The sequence below is a fragment of the Neoarius graeffei genome, chromosome 18, assembly GCF_027579695.1.
Source record: "Neoarius graeffei isolate fNeoGra1 chromosome 18, fNeoGra1.pri, whole genome shotgun sequence".
Lineage (NCBI taxonomy): Eukaryota > Metazoa > Chordata > Actinopteri > Siluriformes > Ariidae > Neoarius > Neoarius graeffei.
The window spans coordinates 37272879-37297637 of record NC_083586.1 but is presented as its reverse complement, the minus strand read 5'-3'; the positions used below and the strand labels follow the sequence as shown (position 1 = coordinate 37297637).

Sequence of the window (24759 nt, the reverse complement as noted above, 5' to 3'; positions counted from 1 at the left end):
TGCACTCTGTGTGGATTAGGGTGCTGTTTGGGATCCAGTCGCTGTGTTCTTTCTCTTCGAAGATTAACTAGTGGGACTTTTTTTTTGTCGTGTAAACTGCTAATTTGTCTAATCCGTGCTGTGTTCCTGAAACCCTGAAATCGGTTTTAATGTGAGTGTGAATAGTTTAAACGAGACTATTAGTTGAGTTGTAGTTATATACTGTTTAACTAGTATGATGTGAACAGTGGCAGCAGCTGATGAACTTTCCTCAGTGTTTTACTCTGAATGAGTCTGTGGCTTTTACAGGGATGTAAACACGTTTAACAACTTTTCTCAATCTATAGCAGGATCACCATGGCAGAAATATCTCACTCAGATTTCTGAGGCCACCAAAAACTACCAGCCATGCAGCCAGGAGAACTGCAGCTGCCACATCAGGTACATTTCTCTACTTTCTCTGGTTTACTTTTCAGCTGAAGGCAGTGGAAGCCTGTTTCTGCCACCCTAATAATGAAGAAGGTGTCTTTTCATTCTGACTTAAGTTCCCGTGATGATGACTTGTCTCAATTTTGACTACTCATCTCATTATGACTTGCTATCTCATTATAACGACCTTGTAATTGTGACCCAGTATCTCATAATTATGACTTATGGAGACGAAAGATCCGCTGTGGTGAACCCTAATCGGGAGCAGCCAGAAGAAGATGATCAATTAGTATCTCATAATTATGACTTATCTCATTTATGACTTCATATCTCATAATTGTGACTTCTCATAATTATGACTATCTCATAATGACATCTCAGTTATGAAAGTATCTCATAATTATGACTTACTATCTCATAATAATGACTTTTCTCAATTTTGACTACTTATCTCATTATGACTTGCTATCTCATAATAATGACCTTATAATTGTGACCCAGTATCTCATAATTATGACTTATGGAGATGAAAGATCAGCTGTGGTGACCCCTAATCGGGAGCAGCCAAAAGAAGATGATGATGATGATGATGATGATGATCTCATAATCATTATATCTTATCTCATTTATGACTTGGTATCTCATAATTATGTAATTATATAATAATGACTTCTTGTAATTGTGACCCAGTATCTCATAATTATTTGACTTGGTGTCTCATAATTATTACTTATCTCAATTGATTTAGTATCTCATAATGATGACTTGTCTCAATTTTGACTAATTATCTCATTATGACTTACTATTTCAAAATAATGACTTCTTCTTGTAATTGTGACCCAGTGTCTCCATAATTATTACTTATCTCATAATTATGACTTAGTATTTCATAATGATGACTTATCTCATTTATGACTTCATATCTCATAATTGTGACTTCTCAATTATGACAGTATCTCATAATTATGCCTTACTATCTCATAATAATAACTTGTCTCAATTTTGACTAATTATCTCATCATGGCCACCTATCTCATAATAATGAATTCTTGTAATTGTGACCCAGTATCTCATAATTATGACTTAGTATCTCATATTACTTCTCATAATGATTACTTATCTCATTTATGACTTATCTCATAATTATGACTTAGTATCTCATAATGACTTATCTCAATTATGACAGTATCTCATAATTATGATTTACTACCTCCTAATAATGACTTCTTGTAATTATGACTTAGTATCTCATAATTATGACCCAGTATCCCATAATGGGGACTTATCTCAATTATGATTTAGTATCTCATAATAATGACTTCCGGTAATTATGACACAGTATCTTGTAGTTGTGACTTACTATCTCATAATAATGACTTGCTATCTCGTAATAATAACTTTTCTTAATTATGACTTAGTATTTCGGAATTATAACCCAGTATCTCATAAGTGTAACTTATCTCAAGTGTGACTTGTCATAATAATGACTTACTATCACATAATGTCTTCTCGTAGTTATGACTTGTAATTATGACTTAGTATCTCAATTATGACTTATGCTCGCATAATAATGAAGTATTAAGTCACTTTTGACAAAATGGTCTCATTACTATGAAATAGTAAGTCATTATTGTGACGTGTCATAATTATAACATAGTATCTCATAATTATGAGATACGTTTTTTTCATAATTATGACTTTTTTAGTTTTTTTTTCCCCACGTGGCGGAAACAGACTTCCATAAAAGGCAGTATAGCAGGTTAATGCCTCTCTCTCTCTCTCTCTCTCTCTCTCTCTCTCTCTCTCTCTCTCTCTGAAAATTCAAAGCAAATTTAAAAAAAAAAAAAAACATCAGAAGTCTGGATTACTTCAACAATGTAACACTTCGTCAAAGTGACCCCCCCCCCGATAAGTTTTGGCCAGTACTCAGTATTGGGTCCCTGCACCTCCAATCATCACCTTACCCTAGTAAAAGCAATCCTATAATTCCGTTCACCACACTAAAGATTCATAACAAATTTTTAATCACACTATATAGCTAAAAGTTTGTGGATACATGACTATCACACCCATCTGTGCTTATTGAACATCCCATTACAGATTTAGTCCCCCTTTGCTTTTATTAATAAGCTCCAATCCTCTGCGAAGACTTTCCATTAGATTTTGGATCGCGGCTGCGGGGATGTGCTCCTTCAGCCACGAGCATTAGTGAGGTCAGGTCCTGCTGTTGGGTGAGGAGGTCTGTGGTGCAGTCAGTGATCCAGGTCATCTCAAAGGTGTTCAGTGGGATTGAGATCAGGTCACTTGAGTTCTTCCACTCCATCCTTGGCAAACCATGTCTTCATGGACGTTGCTTTATGCACAGGGGCATTGTCATGCTGGAACATGTTTAGGCCTCTTATTTCCAGTGAAAGGAAATTGTGTGCTTCAAATATTGTGGCAACAAATTGAGGAGACGCGCACATGGATGTGAAGGTCAGGTGTCCACATACTTTCGGATAGGTATTCTAGCAGTATCCTGAACTGTGGTAAAAGATTAGGTATTTGTATGATGTGAATATTCAGTGTGTACAATCTGTTGAGCCGTATGTGCGTTTACGCGACGTGAACCTGACATACTTCTACTGCTGTGGCTCATTTCGCCTTATGGATCTACCTAATCCATTCTGAGGCAGTACTTCTGCACTTCAAGATTCACACTTTCCAAAAACAGTTTGCTCAAGTCTCATCATTTCTCAATGGATAATCTCACCTGCATACAGTAGATTTAGATCTAAGAACTGCTGGTGTAATCCATAAAGATGGTCTTGTGCTCATCCCAGGACTCTTATTCACAACCTGATCATCCTTTTAACACACTTAATACTGTTAGAGATTACAGTATGAGTAATGATTTAGGTATATTCCCACTATCGGGTGGCACCGAGAAGATGATGGGTTCCATTTTGAGTATGGTTTCTTCCTCATGTTGTCTCCGATAGTTTTTCCTTGCTACTGCTGCCTCTGGCTTGCTCATTAGGGATCTAAATCTATTTTGAAAAGCACTATACAAATAACTTTGAATTTAATTGAATATGGAAACAGACAGAAACTTTGCATTTCTCCGACTATATCCAAGCGTCCTGAAGGAGGACCTGAAGCCGTTCAGCGACGGCATCACGAAGGAGCTCATGATGGATACAGTGCGACGTGGTGTGGGCACACACTACCAAATCATCAAACACAAACTATACAGAGAACCGGAGTGCATGTTTCCAGCAAGGTCAGTGGAATATACAGGCATGTGAGAAAATTAGGACACCCCATTAAATAATCAGCTTTTTATTTAGAAATGGTACACATACCAATATCCAGGCATGTTTTTATGTATTTTTCAAAAAGAAAGTGATTTGATTGCAATTTAACAACAAAAATGAACATTGTTTGACAAATCCAAAAAAAGAAAAAAAATAAAGTATGTATTTCAATGGAGGAAAAAGTTAGGACACCCTACCCCCTAGTAGCTAGTGTTGCCCCCTTTGGCTGATATAACTTCAACGAGACGCATTTTGTAGCCTTTTACCAGTCTCTGACATCGATCAGGAGAAAGTTTGGCCCACTCCTCAATGCAGAATTCTTTTAGCTGTGAGATGTTTGAGGGGTGTCTTGCATGTACAGCCCGTTTCAAGTCACCCCACAGCATTTCGATGGGATTAAGATCAGGGCTTTGACTTGGCCATTCCAGGACTCTCCACTTCTTCTTTTTTAGCCAGTCCTTGGTGGATTTGCTGGTATGCTTTGGGTCATTGTCTTGTTGCAGTATCCAGTTACGCTTCAGCTTTAATTTTTTGACAGATGGTTTCACATTTTCTTCAAGCACCCTCTGATACACAGTAGAATTCATGGTGGATTCTATGATGGTGAGTTGGCCAGGTCCTGCTGCAGCAAAGCATCCCCAAACCATGACACTGCCCCCTCCATGCTTTACAGTTGGTATGAGGTTCTTTTCTTGGAAGGCTGTATTTGGTTTACGCCAAACATGTCTTCTGTTCTGGTGTCCAAATAATTCAATTTTAGACTCATCTGTCCAAAGAACCTTATTCCAGAAGTCGTGGTCTTTGTCTATGTTCTCTCTGGCAAACTTCAGTCTGGCCTTGATGTTTTTTTTAGAGAGCAAAGGTTTCTTCCTTGCACACCTCCCATGCAAGTCACACTTGTGCAGTCTCTTTCTGATGGTAGAGTCGTGCACTTTCACATTGACAGTTGCCAGAACCTGCTGTAATTCCCTTGATGACACTTTAGGATTTTTCAGGACCTCTTTGACCATCTTGCGTTCTGCTCTTGGGGTAAACTTGCTCGGACGGCCAGATCTTGGCATGGTGGCAGTTGTTTTAAATGTCCTCCACTTGTAAATAATTTTGCGAATGGTGGAATGGCTAATGTTAAATGCTTTTGAAATCTTTTTGAATCCTTTACCAGAGTCGTAAGCGGCCACAATCTTCTTTCTGAGGGCATCAGGAAGCTCTTTAGACCTCACCATGGCGCTCACCTCAACATCCCAACTGTCAGGGCCACACCAAACTAAATTTGAGGTTTAAATAGGGCAAGGCTCCATTCAAATGCTGGGTAACGATGTACTAATCATGTGCACCTGACGTGATGCACCTGTTTGGGATTTTCAACATTTTAAGAGGGATAATATAGGGGGGTGTCCTAATTTATTCCTCACCAGAAATTGCATTATTTTTTAATTAAATTTTACAGAAAGTTTTAAAAAGGCTTTTCTTATTTTTTTATTGTTTAGTTATATTACTTGGATCCCTCATTTTAATTAAAATTTACATTAAATACCCATATGTCCAAATATATTTTAAAATACACAGGATTTCATGAGGTGTCCTAATTTTTTCACATGCCTGTAAGCTTGTTTGTGCTTGCCTTTTAATGATGATGGATGCATGCATGTCTACAGTAGTACCTTTTCCATCCATTTGTTTTTAAATTTAAAAAAGAAAATCTGAGTAGAAATTGTAGTGTTTCATAATGAACCATCATATTTAAAAAATCTCAAATACAGTTTTCGATCATTTTTACTTTTATTATCCCCCGCTGGCCGAAAGGCCTGGACACCGGCGAGTGGCCTAGTGGTTAGCGTGTCCGCCTCTTGATCGGGAGATCGCGAGTTCGACTCACGATCGGGTCATACCAAAGACCATCATAAAAATGGTACCTACTGCTGTCTGGCAAGGCACGCTGCAATACAGATGTGAGTGGGGAGTCAAATTCTTGCGGCTACCAGAGGACTAGCCCTCCACTGTAACCCTAGCTATGTAATAGGCGAGAGGCCAAGGGCTACGGAGACGGAGCTCAGCGTTGCCCTATGCGCCACTTGGCATGGGAAGGACTTTGGGTTGGCTGAAAGACTTGAAGGGGGATTATGTTGTGGCAATGTCTGTCCCAGGAAGGGTGCTCACATTCTGAAATCAAATCCTCTCACAATTTTTGAAGGAATTTTACAAAACTTGGCAGGATTCTTCGTTATATGTCGGTAATGCACATATCACAATTTTGTTAAATTCAGTCACATTTTACCAGAGTTACAGCCCTTGATTACCAAACTTGTACTTTGACAATTTAATGAGTGTGTGTTTTTCCTTCTGAAATCAGCTCCTCTCACAATATTTGGAGGAATTTCACGAAACTTGGCAAAAGGCTTTGTTATATGACGGTAATACGCATATTGTTTTGTTCAATTCGGTCGCATTTTACCAGAGTTGTGGCCCTTGATTAACAACCTTGTACTTTTACAATTTCATGAAGGTGTGCTCGCCTTCTGACATCAACTCCTCTCACGATTTTTGGACGAATTTCTCGAAGCTCGGCAAAAGGCCTTGTTATATGACGGTAATACGCATATTGCGATTTAATTTCGTTTGTGAAAATTTTACCCGAGTTTTGACCCTTGATTAAGTAGCTTGTACTTTTTTTAAAGATATTTTTTGGGGCTTTTTTCACCTTTATTAGATAGGACAGTGTAGAGACAGGAAATGAGTGGGAGAGAGACGGGGAGGGATCGGGAAATGACCTCGGGTCGGAATCGAACCCGGGTCCCCAGATTTATGGTATGGCGCCTTATCCACCTGAGCCACGACGTCCCCAAGTAGCTTGTACTTTTGACAATTTCATGAGGGTGTACGTTCTTCTGAAATCAACTCCTCTCACAGTTTGTGGAGGAATTTCACCAAACTTGGCAGGATTCTTTGTTATGTGTCGGTAATCCATATATTGCAATTTTGTTCAATTTAGTCACATTTTACCAGAGTTATGGCCTTGTTGCCAGCGGGGGATATTGTGCTCTCAGGGCACTCTTGTTGTTGTTAAAATCTTGAACTGTTGGCATAAAAACATAGGCACATCTTTTGAAATACTATCTTCTTTTCTGAAAATAGCATTTTTAAAAGAATTTCATTTGTACGGTGATGTTATTTTCTTTAACTATTTGGAAATTTGTGAAACATGCCTAGAGTCCCGGTCTTGTTTGCAGGTGTAGTGGAGTTGAGCACTTTATCCTCCAAGTGATTGACAAGTTGCCTGATATGGAGATGATGATCAACGTGCGTGACTATCCTCAGGTGCCATCGTGGGTTCAGCCCATACTTCCTGTTCTCTCCTTTAGTAAGGTGTGTCATGTTGCATCGTTTTGCTCCTATGCAGATTTGATGAGTCACTGGAATACAATTTAATTTATTTGTGTATATTAAGTTGTCTCTGACTGTATACTATAATTGTGTTTCATTTAAGGTTGTTTTTTTTTTGTACGCTTCTCTGATTCCCCAATTATAGTTGGAATTACTTTAAACTTACTGTTTTGCTTGACCTGTAAGAAGATGCTCATGTTAAAACGTACTGCTGTATGCTTTCAGACACCAAATTATTGGGACATCATGTATCCTGCCTGGACGTTTTGGGAAGGAGGACCTGCAGTGTGGCCCATTTACCCGACTGGACTGGGTCGCTGGGACCTGATGAGAGAAGATCTGAAAAAGTTAGTTCATTAACGTGTGGCAGGAAAGGAAACTGTTTTTCTCTTTCACCACCCAAAAGTAGATTGATGGAGATGGATATGAATAAATGATGGAGGTGGATGAGGAGATATAGATGGATGATAATGGATATTGATAAACGCATAGACACTGATAAAGATAAATGGATGAGGATATATATGGAAGGATGTATATACAGTGGTGCTTGAAAGTTTGTGAACCCTTTAGATTTTCTATATTTCTGCATAAATATGACCTAAAACATCATCAGATTTTCACACAAGTCCTAAAAGTAGATCAAGCGAACCCAGTTAAACAAATGAGACAAAAATATTATACTTGGTCATTTATTTATTGAGGAAAATGATCCAATATTACATATCTGTGAGTGGCAAAAGTATGTGAACCTCTAGGATTAGCAGTTAAATTGAAGGTGAAATTAGAGTCAGGTGTTTTCAATCAATGGGATGACAATCAGGTGTGAGTGGGCACCCTGTTTTATTTAAAGAACAGGGATCTATCAAAGTCTGATCTTCACAACACATGTTTGTGGAAGTGTATCATGGCACGAACAAAGGAGATTTCTGAGGACCTCAGAAAAAGCGTTGTTGATGCTCATCAGGCTGGAAAAGGTTACAAAACCATCTCTAAAGAGTTTGGACTCCACCAATCCACAGTCAGACAGATTGTGTACAAATGGAGGAAATTCAAGACCATTGTTACCCTCCCCAGGAGTGGTCGACCAACAAAGATCACTCCAAGAGCAAGGCGTGTAATAGTCGGCGAGGTCACAAAGGACCCCAGGGCAGCTTCTAAGCAACTGAAGGCCTCTCTCACATTGGCTAATGTTCATGAGTCCACCAACAGGAGAACACTGAACAACAATGGTGTGCATGGCAGGGTTGCAAGGAGAAAGCCACTGCTCTCCAAAAAGAACATTGCTGCTTGTCTGCAGTTTGCTAAAGATCATGTGGACAAGCCAGAAGGCTATTGGAAAAATGTTTTGTGGATGGATGAAACCAAAATAGAACTTTTTGGTTTAAATGAGAAGCGTTATGTTTGGAGAAAGGAAAACACTGCATTCCAGCATAAGAACCCTATCCCATCTGTGAAACATGGTGGTGGTAGTATCATGGTTTGGGCCTGTTTTGCTGCATCTGGGCCAGGACAGCTTGTCATCATTGATGGAACAATGAATTCTGAATTATACCAGCGAATTCTAAAGGAAAATGTCAGGACATCTGTCCATGAACTGAATCTCAAGAGAAGGTGGGTCATGCAGCAAGACAACAACCCTAAGCACACAAGTCATTCTACCAAAGAATGGTTAAAGAAGAATAAAGTTAATGTTTTGGAATGGCCAAGTCAAAGTCCTGACCTTAATCCAATCGAAATGTTGTGGAAGGACCTGAAGCAAGCAGTTCATGTGAGGAAACCCACCAACATCCCAGAGTTGAAGCTGTTCTGTACGGAGGAATGGGCTAAAATTCCTCCAAGCCGGTGTGCAGGACTGATCAACAGTTACCGGAAACGTTTAGTTGCAGTTATTGCTGCACAAGGGGGACACACCAGATACTGAAAGCAAAGGTTCACATACTTTTGCGACTCACAGATATGTAATACTGGATCATTTTCCTCAGTAAATAAATGACCAAGTATAATATTTTTGTCTCATTTGTTTAACTGGGTTCTCTTTATCTACTTTTAGGAGTTGTGTGAAAATCTGATGATGTTTTAGGTCATATTTATGCAGAAGCATAAATTCGAAAGGGTTCACAAACTTTCAAGCACCACTGTAGGAATAAATGGATGAAGATGTATAGATGGATGGAAGAGGTTGAATTGGATTGATGGTTTGGGACACACAAGGATATATGGAAGCGGATGGATTGACATGATTGTGTAAGAATGGATGGATGAAGGTGAAGATGGGTGATTGCATGGTGGATGGATACATGGATGAAGTGAATAGAAATGGATGTATGGAGGCCTAGATGTGAAAAGATATGGATGGATGAAGATGGGCAATGCAAGATGGGTATCGAGATGGATGGATGGGCATTCATATGGATAGGTAGGCATTGAGTTGGATGGATGAAAGGAAGGCATACAGATCAGTGAACAGCCTTAGATGTGGATGTATTGATTGGCAGGCATTGGGATGGATGGATGGATGGATGGATGGATGGATGGATGGACGGATGGACAAGCATAGACGTACAGTTAGGTCCATAAATATTTGGACAGAGATAACATTTTTCAAATTTGTTCTGTACATTACCACAGTGGATTTTGAACAAAACAATTCAGATGCAGTTGAAGTTCAGACTTTCAGCTTTAATTCAGTGGGTTGAACAAAATGATTGCATAAAAATGTGAGGAACTAAAGCATTTTTTAAACACGATCCCTTCATTTCAGGGGCTCAAAAGTAATTGGACAAATTTAAATAATTGAAAGTAAAATGTTCATTTCTAATACTTGGTTGAAAACCCTTTGTTGGCAATGACTGCCTGAAGTCTTGAACTCATGGACATCACCAGATGCTGTGTTTCCTCCTTTTTAATGCTCTGCCAGGCCTTTACTGCAGCGGTTTTCAGTTGCTGTTTGTTTGTGGGCCTTTCTGTCTGAAGTTTAGTCTTTAACAAGTGAAATGCATGCTCAATTGGGTTGAGATCAGATGACTGACTTGGCCATTCAAGAATATTCCACTTCTTTGCTTTAATAAACTCCTGGGTTGCTTTGGCTTTATGTTTTGGGTCATTGTCCATCTGTATTATGAAACGCCGACCAATCAGTTTGGTTGCATTTGGCTGGATTTGAGCACACAGTATGTCTCTGAATACCTCAGAATTCATCCGGCTGCTTCTGTCCTGTGTCACATCATCAATAAACACTAGTGACCCAGTGCCACTGGCAGCCATGCATGCCCAAGCCATCACACTGCCTCTGCCGTGTTTTACACATGATGTGGTATGCTTTGGATCATGAGCTGTACCATGCCTTTGCCATACTTTTTTCTTTCCATCATTCTGGTAGAGGTTGATCTTGGTTTCATCTGTCCAAAGAATGTTCTTCCAGAACTGTGCTGGCTTTTTTAGATGTTTTTTAGCAAAGTCCAATCTAGCCTTTTTATTCTTGAGGCTTATGAGTGGCTTGCACCGTGCAGTGAACCCTCTGTATTTACTTTCATGCAGTCTTCACTTTATGGTAGATTTGGATATTGATACGCCTACCTCCTGGAGAGTGTTGTTCACTTGGTTGGCTGTTGTGAAGGGGTTTCTCTTCACCATGGAAATTATTCTGTGATCATCCACTACTGTTGTCTTCTGTGAGTGTCCAGGTCTTTTTGCATTGATGAGTTCACCAGTGCTTTCTTTCTTTCTCAGGATGTACCAAACTGTAGATTTGCCACTCCTGATATTGTAGCAATTTCTCGGATGGGTTTTTTCTGTTTTCGCAGCTTAAGGATGGTTTATTTCACCTGCATGGAGAGCTCCTTTGACTGCATGTTTTCTTCACAGCAAAATCTTCCAAATGCAAGCACCACACCTCAAATCAACTCCAGGCCTTTTATCTGCTTAATTGAGAATGACATGACGAAGGAATTTCCCACACCTGCCCATGAAATAGTCTTTGAGTCAATTGTCCAATTACTTTTGGTCCCTTTAAAAACAGGGTGGCACATGTTAAGGAGCTGAAACTCCTAAACCCTTCATCCAATTTTAATGTGGATACCCTCAAATGAAAGCTGAAAGTCTGGACTTTATGTCCATGTCCATTATATAACTATAACTTGAATATGTTTCAGTAAACAGGTAAAAAAAAAAATTGTCAGTGTCCAAATATATCTGGACCTAACTGTAGATGGATGGATAATGTATGGATGGATGGTAAAAAACATGAAAACAAAAACATACGCCATCCATATATTTACATACATATAGGGCAGCATGGCGGTGCAGTGGTTAACACCATCGCCTCACAGTAAGAAGCTTCCAAATTCAAATCCCACAGCTGATGGGGGGCCTTTGTGTGGAGTTTGCATGTTCTCCCCTGTGTGTCTATGTGGGTTTCCCCACAGTTCAAAGACATGCAGGTTAGATAAAATACCCAGCCACTGGGTTTGTACAAGCCAGTGCATACTTGGTGCCAGTCCCAAGTCCAGAAGGGCATCCAGTGCAAAACCAATGCCAAATCAAATATGCAGAACAGATCCGCTGTGGCAACCCCTAATGGGAGCAGCCGGAAGAAGATATGTACATGCGCATAAGTACAGTCAAAGTAAACGACAGCTGCTAATGTCAAAAACTTGTCTTAAGGAAATTGCAGTTTTCTTACACTCAAGCAAAACGGCTATCCCATGTTACCTAAAAGTCTCTTTTGTCTTCTCCCTATTTGTTTCTTCTCGCGTTCTCTTGCAGATCAGCAGCACGATGGCCGTGGAAAAAGAAAAGCCCCAAAGGTTTCTTCAGAGGCTCCAGGTGAGACAGATATTGACCTGGCAGAGCTGATGGTAGCTCACCACAGGTGTAGAGAGATGCTTCATGAGCGCATTTTATTTTTCATTTCTTCTCCAGGACCAGTCCAGAGAGAGACCCATTAATTCTGCTCTCCAGAGAGGATCCGAGTCTGGTGGATGCTGAGTACACTAAGAATCAGGCGTGGAAATCTGAAAAGGTCTGTCTACGCTACGGTGTTCACAGCTGTTGAAATTTGTACTCCTTTTGATTTGATTTTTATTTCCTCTGTATTTCTTATCCCCTTCAGGACACCCTGGGTAAACCCCCAGCCAAGGAAATTCCTCTGGCTGACCACTGTGAATACAGGTAAGGGCTTGTTTTAGTACAAGTGTAAGAAGTTGAAATGAAGGCAGAAATAGTCAATAAGCAGTTCAAAAGACTGAATGCCTTTATTGAAAGATCTTTCTCTCTCCACGTTAGGTACCTCTTTAATTTCCGAGGCGTAGCGGCTAGCTTTCGTTTCAAGCACCTGTTTCTCTGTGGCTCGCTGGTCTTCCATGTAGGAGAGGAGTGGCTGGAGTTTTTCTATCCTCAGCTTAAACCCTGGGTTCACTACATCCCGGTGAAACAGGACCTCTCTGACCTCAGGTGAACCCTTCAATTCCATATGCTTCCTGCAAACTGATCAGCAGAAAGAAATGTATTAAAGGAGAACTGAAGGCAAATTTTTTTATCATCAAAATTCTATTTCTCTCATTTTATTAAATATCGGAATGCATTTCTGATAGCTATTTTGTCGCTGCTATAGCAAGTTATGAGTGTTTGAAATATGCTCTGTAATATATCGGTCTATATGTCAAAGCAACGGCCGTAAACGAGATTCGTTGAGACCTGTGCGAGACATCGTAGGACGGAAGTAAAACGTACAGCGGAAATCAAAGTCACCAACATCTGCCAACGTTGTCAAAAGACTCGCGCGCCCTCTTTCGAATGCTGACGTGATCAAGCCGGAAGTTTTGTTTGTTTTGATGGCAATCAGGAAAGTTTGAAAAAAGTAGGCAGTAATCGTCATTTAAACTCGTTTTTGTGCAATGTTTCGTTTGGAAAACAGTTTTCAAAATGGCGGCGCTGACGCTTCACGTTTCGAAGTCTCGCACAAGTCTCGTGAAGATCGCGCGGATAAGCGACGCCTGCCGTGGACCAAACGAACTAAATTCAGCACGGCTAAAAACCAAATAGGCCGATAAGTATAATATTTAATTGCGATTAGTTGTCAATACGAGTCACGATATAAGGTTACTAAAACCAAAAACGTAATTGAATAACACGCTAATTAAGAAATAAAGCAAGTTTAAAAATGACTTCAGTTCCCCTGTAATTTTTTAATTTGTAATTTGCCTCAAAGCCAAAACAGATCGATAGAACTTTTTAAATGTGGAATGATTTTTAATTATAGCTGCTATAATAGAAACTGAAGGGATGGGGGATGGGGAGGTGGGAAAACCAAGCGCGGCTCTCGAGTGGTTACGGTTGTAAGAGAAATGACAGGTTGTTCTAGGAAATTAATCAATTATTGTTAAATGAGTGCAGTTCAGAAAGAATTATTGTGTAATCTAATGTTGGTGTGTGATAAGATTGGGTGTGATTGTGGCCGAAAACTGGATAAAATATTTTTAATGTCATCTTTAGTGTAACTGAATGTTATAAAATTTTGATTGGTTGATATTTTTGCAGGGAGCTGCTGCAGTTCGTCAAGGAAAACGACAAAGCAGCAGAGGCCATTGCACTGAGGTATTAATTTGTCACGCTAATCCCAGATCAATTATATATTAAAGTGTACCTGGAGTGAATTTTAATTACTAGCTATTTCAAAAGATCACGTATGATACTAGTGGTTCCGTCATGTAACATTCGTCATAAGCGCTTGTCAAGTACACGAGAGTTTTAAGTCCCTGCTCTGCAACATGGTCAGCGACATGTTGCCTCCTTCATGGGCTGTTCCAGCACCGGTAGTGATGCACAGTCGTTGGTTTGTCCGATTGTCTGGGCTGCAGTGGACTGATCACTGACCCCGTGTTGCAAACACCAGTCTAAGGGTGTATTCAGACCAGGATAGTTCGATAGTTCACTTGCTTTGGTCCGAACCAAATGTTTTTTTTATTTTTTCATTTTGGTGCGGTTCGCTTTCACACCGTACATTTTAGTAAGCGGACCAAAATCTGTCAACAAAGCCACGCGCCCTGAGGTCATTCAGCTATTGGTCAGAGACGACACGCGCACAAAGCGTTAAGTTCAAAAGTAGTCATGGAGGCTTTCCGTGCTGTTATTATTTTTAATGTCATCAAAGCTATATGCTTTTTCCAGTTTTTACTGTTTTCACAATTGTGCGATTACTATGCTGTTGTACAAGTAATTTATCAACGACGACGACAAAGGGCAAGGCGGCTACGGAGGATAGCGCTGATGAGCGCACATCATGTTGTGACAGTTCTGGCTCTTCACGCAATAGATGAATTTCCTTTTTGCGTCGCTAGTACCGCCACTTTTTGAAAGAATGTCCCTGATTTTAATGTAGGTCTGACGGAGTTTCTTCACTTTTAGCCGACATTGTTCTGGGGAGCGCGTGAACCCCTTCTCCTTCATTTTCTCACTGAATACAGCAAACACGTCGGCATTTTTGTGTGTTCTCTCCAAAAGCTCAGATATGTGGACATCTGCCTATATATCCACAAGGGTACGCGTTTCTTCCTCGGCCCACGTTTGCCCCGTACTCATTTTTTGTACTCTGTAGTCTAGCCTACCACTGGTCTGAATGACTGAACGACTGTTGTAAGGTTCCCTTGACAACCGAAACAGTGTTTGCACTTTGCGGTGGAGTGTCGAGACTCTGTTTCCCATAATGCTCGACAAACGACGGAAGCTCCCGAGGTACAAAAAAGCAAAACTGTCGGATTAGGTCCGGTCTGCTTTCACACCTCCAAAAGATCCGCACCAGGGTTCCTTTGGACCGGACCGAGTCCGACCTTGCAGCTCGGTCTCGGTCCGCTTGTTTGGTCCGGACCAGAGTTCGGTGGTTTGTATTCAGACCAACCCAAAAGGTCCGGACCAAGGGAAATTTGGTTCATTTGGTCGTTTGGTCCGGACCAAACAACGTAGGTGTGAATACGCCATAAGATAACACGTTATCAACTGATCTGCTAATAAGAAATAGAAGAAATATTTACACTTACTCGAGCTGATCTTTGGCTGGATTGAGTTGAAGTAAAAAAAATTTTTAAAAAGGCACCGTTCATCATCAGTGTCGCAGTTCCCAAGTTTTAACCGAATCGCTGTCCTGAATCATAAAATGAATCATCCAAAGCGCATAAAATCCGCGTGCCATCTCGCAACAAGTTTTACCTCCAAATAGCCCAAATATATCCCTATATTCCCTAAACCCTAATGGGATGCAAGACAGATTTTATCCTGTTTACGGTGGGCGTTCCCACCGCGAAAGAGAAACCAATCGAAACCAAAAGAGTGAAAGTGATTTATCATGCTGCTACCATCCCTGTGTCCGAAATCGCTCACTCATTCACTACTCCCTATATTGAGGTATTTCACTCACGTGACCAAGTCATGTGACACTGCCATTTTGGACGGCACGGCTCGAATCAGTTTGAATGCGAGGAAGGCGACAAACGAAAAACATAAAAGAAAAAGGAGCGAGATGCAGAAAACACCTTCACTATCCAGCGACGTAGGGCATTTACAGGGCGATCAGAGGGAGAGGCATTTGCAAAAATTGAGGTTAGCAGGCTTAGAGAACGACGTTTACCTGCTTCCACCAGGATTGTTCACTGACAGCTAAGATTTGTTCACATTTTCATTTACTTTCGGTCCTCAGGATAAACAAAATGTTATTAAATGTCATTGAAATAACTTCTTAGTCTGTTGAGACATGGCCCGTTATAAGTTTTTCCTTTACTGTATTTACTAGTTTACTGAGCGCGCTCCGGGGTGGGCTGGCTGGCTGGCTGGCTAGCTAGCGCTCCGGGGCCGGCTGGCTAGCGCTCCGGGGCCGGCTGGCTGGCTAGCTAGCGCTCCGGAGCCGGCTGGATGGCTAGCGCTCCGGAGCCGGCTGGATGGCTAGCGCTCCGGAGCCGGCTGGATGGATGGCTAGCGCTCCGGAGCCGGCTGGATGGATGGCTAGCGCTCCGGAGCCGGCTGGATGGATGGCTAGCGCTCCGGAGCCGGCTGGATGGATGGCTAGCGCTCGGGAGCCGGCTGGATGGATGGCTAGCGCTCCGGAGCCGGCTGGCTGGATGGCTAGCGCTCCGGAGCCGGCTGGCTGGATGGCTAGCGCTCCGGAGCCGGCTGGCTGGATGGCTAGCGCTCCGGAGCCGGCTGGCTGGATGGCTAGCGCTCCGGAGCCGGCTGGCTGGATGGCTAGCGCTCCGGGGCCGGCTGGCTGGCTGGATGGCTAGCGCTCCGGGGCCGGCTGGCTGGCTGGATGGCTAGCGCTCCGGGGCCGGCTGGCTGGCTGGATGGCTAGCGCTCCGGAGCCGGCCGGCTGGATGGCTAGCGCTCCGGAGCCGGCCGGCTGGATGGCTAGCGCTCCGGGGCCGGCTGGCTGGCTGGATGGCTAGCGCTCCGGGGCCGGCTGGCTGGCTGGATGGCTAGCGCTCCGGGGCCGGCTGGCTGGCTGGATGGCTAGCGCTCCGGGGCCGGCTGGCTGGCTGGATGGCTAGCGCTCCGGGGCCGGCCGGCTGGCTGGATGGCTAGCGCTCCGGAGCCGGCCGGCTGGATGGCTAGCGCTCCGGGGCCGGCTGGCTGGCTGGATGGCTAGCGCTCCGGGGCCGGCTGGCTGGCTGGATGGCTAGCGCTCCGGGGCCGGCTGGCTGGCTGGATGGCTAGCGCTCCGGGGCCGGCTGGCTGGCTGGATGGCTAGCGCTCCGGGGCCGGCTGGCTGGCTGGATGGCTAGCGCTCCGGGGCCGGCCGGCTGGATGGCTAGCGCTCCGGGGCCGGCTGGCTGGCTGGATGGCTAGCGCTCCGGGGCCGGCTGGCTGGCTGGATGGCTAGCGCTCCGGGGCCGGCTGGCTGGCTGGATGGCTAGCGCTCCGGAGCCGGCCGGCTGGATGGCTAGCGCTCCGGAGCCGGCCGGCTGGCTGGCTGGATGGCTAGCGCTCCGGAGCCGGCCGGCTGGCTGGCTGGATGGCTAGCGCTCCGGAGCCGGCCGGCTGGCTGGCTGGATGGCTAGCGCTCCGGAGCCGGCCGGCTGGCTGGCTGGCTGGCTAGCGCTCCGGGGCTGGCTGGCTGGCTGGCTGGCTAGCGCTCCGGGGCTAGCTAGCGCTCCGGGGCCGGCTGGCTAGCTAGCGCTCCGGGGCCGGCTGGCTGGCTGGCTAGCTAGCGCTCCGGGGCTAGCTAGCGCTCCGGGGCCGGCTGGCTGGCTGGCGCTCCGGGGCCGGCTGGCTGGCTGGCGCTCCGGAGCCGGCTGGATGGCTGGCGCTCCGGAGCCGGCTGGATGGCTGGCGCTCCGGAGCCGGCTGGCAGGCTGGCGCTCCGGGGCCGGCTGGCTGGCTAGCGCTCCGGGGCCGGCTGGCTGGCTAGCGCTCCGGGGCCGGCTGGCTGGCTACCGCTCCGGGGCCGGCTGGCTGGCTAGCGCTCCGGGGCCGGCTGGCTGGCTAGCGCTCCGGGGCCGGCCGGCCGGCTGGCTGGATGGCTAGCGCTCCGGAGCCGGCTGGCTGGCTGGCTAGCGCTCCGGGGCCGGCTGGCTGGCTAGCGCTCCGGGGCCGGCCGGCTGGCTGGCTGGATGGCTAGCGCTCCGGGGCCGGCCGGCTGGCTGGCTGGATGGCTAGCGCTCCGGGGCCGGCCGGCTGGCTGGCTGGATGGCTAGCGCTCCGGGGCCGGCCGGCTCCGGAGCGCCAGCCAGCCAGCCGGCTCCGGAGCGCCAGCCAGCCAGCCGGCCCCGGAGCGCCAGCTAGCCAGCCGGCCCCAGAGCGCCAGCTAGCCAGCCGGCCCCGGAGCGCTAGCTAGCCCCGGAGCGCTAGCTAGCCAGCCAGCCAGCCAGCCCCGGAGCGCTAGCCAGCCAGCCGGCCGGCTCCGGAGCGCTAGCCATCCAGCCGGCCGGCCCCGGAGCGCTAGCCATCCAGCCAGCCAGCCGGCCCCGGAGCGCTAGCCAGCCAGCCAGCCAGCCGGCCCCGGAGCGCTAGCCATCCGGCTGGCTGGCTAGCTGGCTAGCGCTCCGGGGCTGGCCGGCTGGCTGGCTAGCTAGCGCTCCGGGGCTAGCTAGCGCTCCGGGGCCGGCTGGCTAGCGCTCCGGGGCCGGCTGGCTAGCGCTCCGGGGCCGGCTGGATGGCTGGCGCTCCGGAGCCGGCTGGCTGGCTGGCTGGCTAGCTAGCGCTCCGGGGCCGGCTGGCTGGCTGGCTGGCTAGCGCTCCGGGGCCGGCCGGCTGGCTAGCGCTCCGGGGCCGGCCGGCTGGCTAGCGCTCCGGGGCCGGCCGGCTGGCTAGCGCTCCGGGGCCGGCCGGCTGGCTGGCTGGCTGGCTAGCTGGCTGGCTGGCTGGCTAGCTAGCGCTCCGGGGCCGGCTGGCTGGCTAGCTGGCGCTCCGGGGCCGGCTGGCTGGCTGGCTGGCGCTCCGGGGCCGGCTGGCGCTCCGGGGCCGGCTGGCGCTCCGGGGCCGGCTGGCTCAGTAAACTAGTAAATCCAGTAAAGGAAAAACTTGAGACTGAAAGGTTTTAACAGTCATCCAAATGACTGAACGTAAACATTGCTACAGTAACATACCAGCTACTGTTGTTGACATTAGCTAGCTTGCCGTCCAAAATGGTGGACACCGGGGCGTCACGTGACCCTGTGACGTCAGGTGAAATACCTCAATAGGGAAGGACTATATAATGAGCTCATTGGTAAAATGAAGAAATGCTTTCGGACACTACTCCGTCGCGCTGGTATTTACGTCATTACTGTCGCACAATTAAAACGTGCCAGATCAGGCGGCTGGTGGGTTTTCAAAATAATAAATACATGCATGTGTTTTTGTGATCAATCCATATTATACTGAGCGCATTTCCCACATTAATAAATACAAAGTACCTGCATCTTTCAGTTTTTTAAATCAAGGCTGAATACTTTCTTCTTTGCCGCTGCCTTTTATTAAATCAAATTTGAGACTTTTAATTTGATTTCTTTCAGCGTGACCGCAATGCATGATGGGATATATTGCTTTGGTTAGTGACCATCGTTGTACACTACTTTTCGTGATGCATTGTGGGATACTTTGAGTGAACTGTATAGGGTCTAATAATCCTCACTATTGTTTCGGACAGCACTACAAAATGGCGTCCTCACCATATAGTGAGTAGGGAGCAATTTCGGACACAGGGCACGTGAATAGTCTTTTACGAATGCGGAAGTGCGCGCGCCGGTGTGACTAAAGGCCAACTTATGCTGACAACCCAGTCCTCGCAGATGGCGTCACAGACAGTGTCTGCGTAGCCCCCCACCTTCGCAGACGCTCTGCGCGCACCTCCCAAAAATTGTGACCACCGCAGAAGCCTCGCAGACAGCGCCGCAGACAAGAGGGCTCTGATTGGTCCACTCTACATCCGCTGTACACGCACTTCCGCTTCCCTACTTTCCCGGTTTGGTTTGTTTTCACGACCGGCATTTTTAAAAACACGAGCGAAGATGGAGCAGCACGAAGAGCGGTTGATCGAAGAAGTGAGGAAGTACGTACATCTATACGACTCCAGTTCTAGTCATTATAAGTAACTGGAGGATAAACACTCCACTAACCACACCCACCAACTACTCCTAGCGACTTCGCGCCCCCTTGCGTTGTGCCGGTGAATAACATCGCGCACGCCTATTACTCCCCGCTCAACGATAAATTACAACTGTCTGCGAAAAGCTATCTGTGAAAGCCTCGTCACAAGAGCATGCAGAGGCCTTTAGGTGACAAGTTGTATGTTTCATCGAATTTAAGTAATTTAAAAACTGTAATATTATTTAGCAGTGGGTATATAGGAAAGTGTAAAGTATATAGTTTCTGTCGATATGCTTGTATGATAAACTCGCGGAGATATTTATCTCAATACATGACCTGCTCATTCTAAACCTGTCGAGCTTCACAGGTGAAGCTCTCGACCCCAAAGTACAACCAAATCTACTTGCACATAATGCTGTGAAATAATAGATATGTGCCATAAAAAAAAAAGATAAATATCTATTACAAGTATTAGATCTATATTTATTCATCGTGTTTTGAAGTTACTTGACTGGGAACTGGGAATCTCAACTCACAGAACATTGCTTGTTTACTCGCATCCGATAACCCAGAATCAACGACTGTGCACCACTTCCAGCCAGCAATGGTTGCTCCCTGTGGTTCTGCCTCCACGGGTAATTCACGGAATAAAATTGTCCACAAAAGTGCTTTTATGGTGTTTTTTTGACTGAATGTGCGCATCTTTTGTCTTGTCTATAAGTAATACATAAAGCACGATTAATGTTGTAAGCATGACCAGTACTGGTACACTTTTTAACCCTTTGATGCAAAACCTGGGTCAAAAGTGACCCGGCTGAGATTTATCTTCTATATCTTTGCAATAAATTAATTCCATCATTCAGTATTCAAGGTATTCCTCAATTAACTTGTTTTTGATCATCACACATCCTTATTTTATTTTTTCCTTTCTTACTTTTTGAATAAAAACCCTTTTTGTATCACTACCCTTCTAATGCACAACATGGGTCAAAAACGACCTGCGTTCATTTTCCAGGTTATTTCATGTATGGCTGAGTGTTTCTATTTTTTGAAATAAATTCAATTTGTCATTTACTTTTCCAAATATGCAGCAAATATCTTGTTTTTGTTTAGCACAAATCATCATTTTTATTTTTCCTTTCTTAAGTTATGAACAAGCACAGCTTTTGTAATTCTACATCAAGTTTACACACATGGGTCAGAACCGAGCCGCATGCATTTACTCCAGCGTTTGGTGGGAACTGTGAATTGTGCTTGTGTCAGACATTTCACAGCTCAGCACAGCACAGCACAGCGCCCTTTGCCCATCTAATACATGCAAGTAATGTTTTTCAATTGTTCGAACATTACCTTAGAAAAAAATTGATTATGTTTAGGTTACCTTGAGAGTGAGTCGATTACTTGTCAGAAAGTTACAAGTAATTACTATTAGCTACCGAGCTGTTGACATATTCTACTTTAGTTCGCTAATTTTATTGTAGTTGGCTTAGCTAACTATATACGGTAGTTAATAAATAAATAACTGGCCCCATTCACTGCTAAAGTAATTACTTGAAACAAATTATTATTATAGTATTAAGACATCTCATCTCATTATCTGTAGCCACTTTATCCTGTTCTACAGGGTCGCAGGCAAGCTGGAGCCTATCCCAGCTGACTACGGGCGAAAGGCGGGGTACACCCTGGACAAGTCGCCAGGTCATCACAGGGCTGACACATAGACACAGACAACCATTCACACCCACATTCACACTTGCGGTCAATTTAGAGTCACCAGTTAACCTAACCTGCATGTCTTTGGACTGTGGGGGAAACCGGAGCACCCGGAGGAAACCCACGCGGACACGGAGAGAACATGCAAACTCCGCACAGAAAGGCCCTCGCCGGCCACGGGGCTCGAACCCGGACCTTCTTGCTGTGAGGCGACAGCGCTAACCACTACACCACCGTGCCACCCAGTATTAAGACATTTAATTTTAAATCACACTTGGATGACCCATGTGTAGTAATATAAAAAGTATTTTTGTTCATAAAGTAGGAAAGAAAAAATTAAATTAATGATTTGTGGTAATTAAAAACAAGATATTTAAAGAATACTTGGAATATTCAATCATAAAATAAATTGATTTCAAAAGATGGAGCAAAGAAAAACTCATACAGCATGAAATAACCTGGAAAATGAATGCGGGTCATTTTTGACCCATGTTGTGCATTAGAAGGGGTGTGCATATGTTTTGCATCAAAGGGTTAAAGTCTTCCGTTTATGTAAAATGTCACTGCACTGTGTGTCCTCAGGGGCCAGAAGTTTATCGAGGCTCACCTCCGTATGGAGGACGTGTCCTGTTACTGGGAGACGCTTCTCACTGAATACAGCAAGCTGCTCGAGTACAAACCCAAACGCAAATCCAGCTACAACCAGATCACCCGCAAACCTGACAGGTCTGAGCTTTGACCTGCAGACGTACAGGATTGTCCAGAAAACGAGTTCTTCATTGTTTCTCCTTGACTTTGGCACTTGTTTCCAAACAGATCAGGCACATAGAATGGGGAACAATAATGACTAGAAATTTGGCTTAATTGTCCAACATTATCTGAAAGTGAGGATTTAGATTAGATCAGTTCAGTGGATTCAGGGTTGATCATTCAAACATTTCACAATGCTTTAGGTGGTGCTAGTGTGTAGTAAAGGCAACTCTAATTATTCTGTGCACCTGCGACTTTTACTGCTCTTTTCTCCTGTGCTGTTGATCTTAAAATTACTTTTGTTTAGGTATTATTTCCACCATATTCCCGGTATTACGTTTTAAAATACAGTGTCTATATTTTCCAGCACTAACACATGCTGAACTATGAAATGATATGATAAGTACAATGGTGGGTTTCCCAAAAGCCTCTTAACACTAAGAGCATCTTAACTAGGAGAGAGAGTGTTCCTTGTGCTGCTCGTGCTACCATTTAATGATGATCTTTGCGCTACGATGCTTTTGGGGAAACTCGGCACAGGTTGAAAAAGACTGCTAAACATCTTATACGGCACCTTCAAAATGTGAAATAACGTGATAGAATCCATGGTAAAGTATATAAAATTCTTTTTACTGCATACTGCCTAAAGTGTTAGCAGCAGATCAAGACCAAATTTCAGCAAAGTTCATTTCAGGTTAATTTAGTAAAGCAATCAAGGAATTAGAGAGGACTGTGTTTCGTTAAATCCTGTCACTGATTCATTTTTAACCGCAGTCACTTCACAAATGGTACAGTGGTGCTTGAAGGTTTGTGAACCCTTTAGAATTTTCTATATTTCTGCATAAATATGACCTAAAACATCATCAGATTTTCACACAAGTCCTAAAAGTAGATAAAGAGAACCCAGTTAAACAAATGAGACAAAAATATTATACTTGGTCATTTATTTATTGAGGAAAATGATCCAATATTACACATCTGTGAGTGGCAAAAGTATGTGAACCTTTGCTTTCAGTATCTGGTGTGACCCCCTTGTGCAGCACTAACTGCAAATAAACGTTTCCGGTAACTGTTGATCAGTCCTGCACACCGGCTTGGAGGAATTTTAGCCCGTTCCGCCGTACAGAACAGCTTCAACTCTGGGATGTTGGTGGGTTTCCTCACATGAACTGCTCGCTTCAGGTCCTTCCACAACATTTCGATTGGATTAAGGTCAGGACTTTGACTTGGCCATTCCAAAACATTCACTTTATTCTTCTTTAACCATTCTTTGGTAGAACGACTTGTGTGCTTAGGGTCGTTGTCTTGCTGCATGACCCACCTTCTCTTGAGATTCAGTTCATGGACAGATGTCCTGACATTTTCCTTTAGAATTCGCTGGTATAATTCAGAATTCATTGTTCCATCAATGATGGCAAGCCGTCCTGGCCCAGATGCAGCAAAACAGGCCCAAACCATGATACTACCACCACCATGTTTCACAGATGGGATAAGGTTCTTATGCTGGAATGCAGTGTTTTTCCTTTCTCCAAACATAACGCTTCTTATTTAAACCAAAAAGTTCTATTTTGGTCTCATCCATCCACAAAACATTTTTCCAATAGCCTTCTGGCTTGTCCACGTGGTCTTTAGCAAACTGCAGACGAGCAGCAATGTTCTTTTTGGAGAGCAGTTGCTTTCTCCTTGCAACTCTGCCATGCATACCATTGTTGTTTAGTGTTCTCCTGATGGTGGACTCATGAACATTAACATTAGCCAATGTGAGAGAGGCCTTCAGTTGCTTAGAAGTTACCCTGGGGTCCTTTGTGACCTCGTCGACTATTACACGCCTTGCTCTTGGAGTGATCTTTGTTGATCAACCACTCCTGGGGAGGGTAATAATGGTCTTGAATTTCCTCCATTTGTACACAATCTGTCTGACTGTGGATTGGTGGAGTCCAAACTCTTTAGAGATGGTTTTGTAACCTTTTCCAGCCTGATGAGCATCAACAACGCTTTTTCTGAGGTCCTCAGAAATCTCCTTTGTTCATGCCATGATACACTTCCACAAACATGTGTTGTGAAGATCAGACTTTGATAGATCCCTGTTCTTTAAATAAAACAGGGTGCCCACTCACACCTGATTGTCATCCCATTGATTGAAAACACCTGACTCGAATTTCACCTTCAAATTAACTGCTAATCCTAGAGGTTCACATACTTTTGCCACTCACAGATATGTACTATTGGATCATTTTCCTCAATAAATAAATGACCAAGTATAATATTTTTGTCTCATTTGTTTAACTGGGTTCTCTTTATCTACTTTTAGGACTTGTGTGAAAATCTGATGATGTTTTTGGTCATATTTATGCAGAAATATAGAAAATTCTAAAGGGTTCACAAACTTTCAAGCACCACTGTATACTAGTCATCCTGATTTGTCCTATAATATCCAGAAGTTGATTTTTTTTTTTTTTTAAATACATTTTGGACATGAATTAAATTCACATGTAGTGTCTCATTACTTACCCAGTGACCTTAAAAAGCTGTTACAGAAATGCTGTTCTTCAGAATATTGTCACTCCTATGAGATATTTTTCTTTTTCCTCACCACTGAAGACAGGTTTTGGAAGCAATACATACTGCCCTCTTCTGGGTGATGAGTAAACCAGGC

At 44.3% G+C, this 24759-nt stretch overlaps 1 protein-coding gene across 1 annotated transcript; it reads left to right on the top strand.

Moving 5' to 3' along the window:
- Nucleotides 1–68: 68 nt before the first annotated feature.
- Nucleotides 69–22937, top strand: poglut1 (protein O-glucosyltransferase 1). Its single transcript, XM_060898766.1, has 11 exons — nucleotides 69–151; nucleotides 330–420; nucleotides 3527–3670; nucleotides 6932–7067; nucleotides 7311–7432; nucleotides 11853–11912; nucleotides 12009–12108; nucleotides 12199–12257; nucleotides 12372–12539; nucleotides 13626–13682; nucleotides 21936–22937. The coding sequence occupies exons 3-11, from the start codon at nucleotides 3579–3581 to the stop codon at nucleotides 22090–22092; spliced, it is 951 nt and encodes a 316-aa protein (XP_060754749.1). The 5' UTR covers nucleotides 69–151; nucleotides 330–420; nucleotides 3527–3578; the 3' UTR covers nucleotides 22093–22937.
- The last annotated feature ends 1822 nt before the right edge of the window (nucleotides 22938–24759 follow it).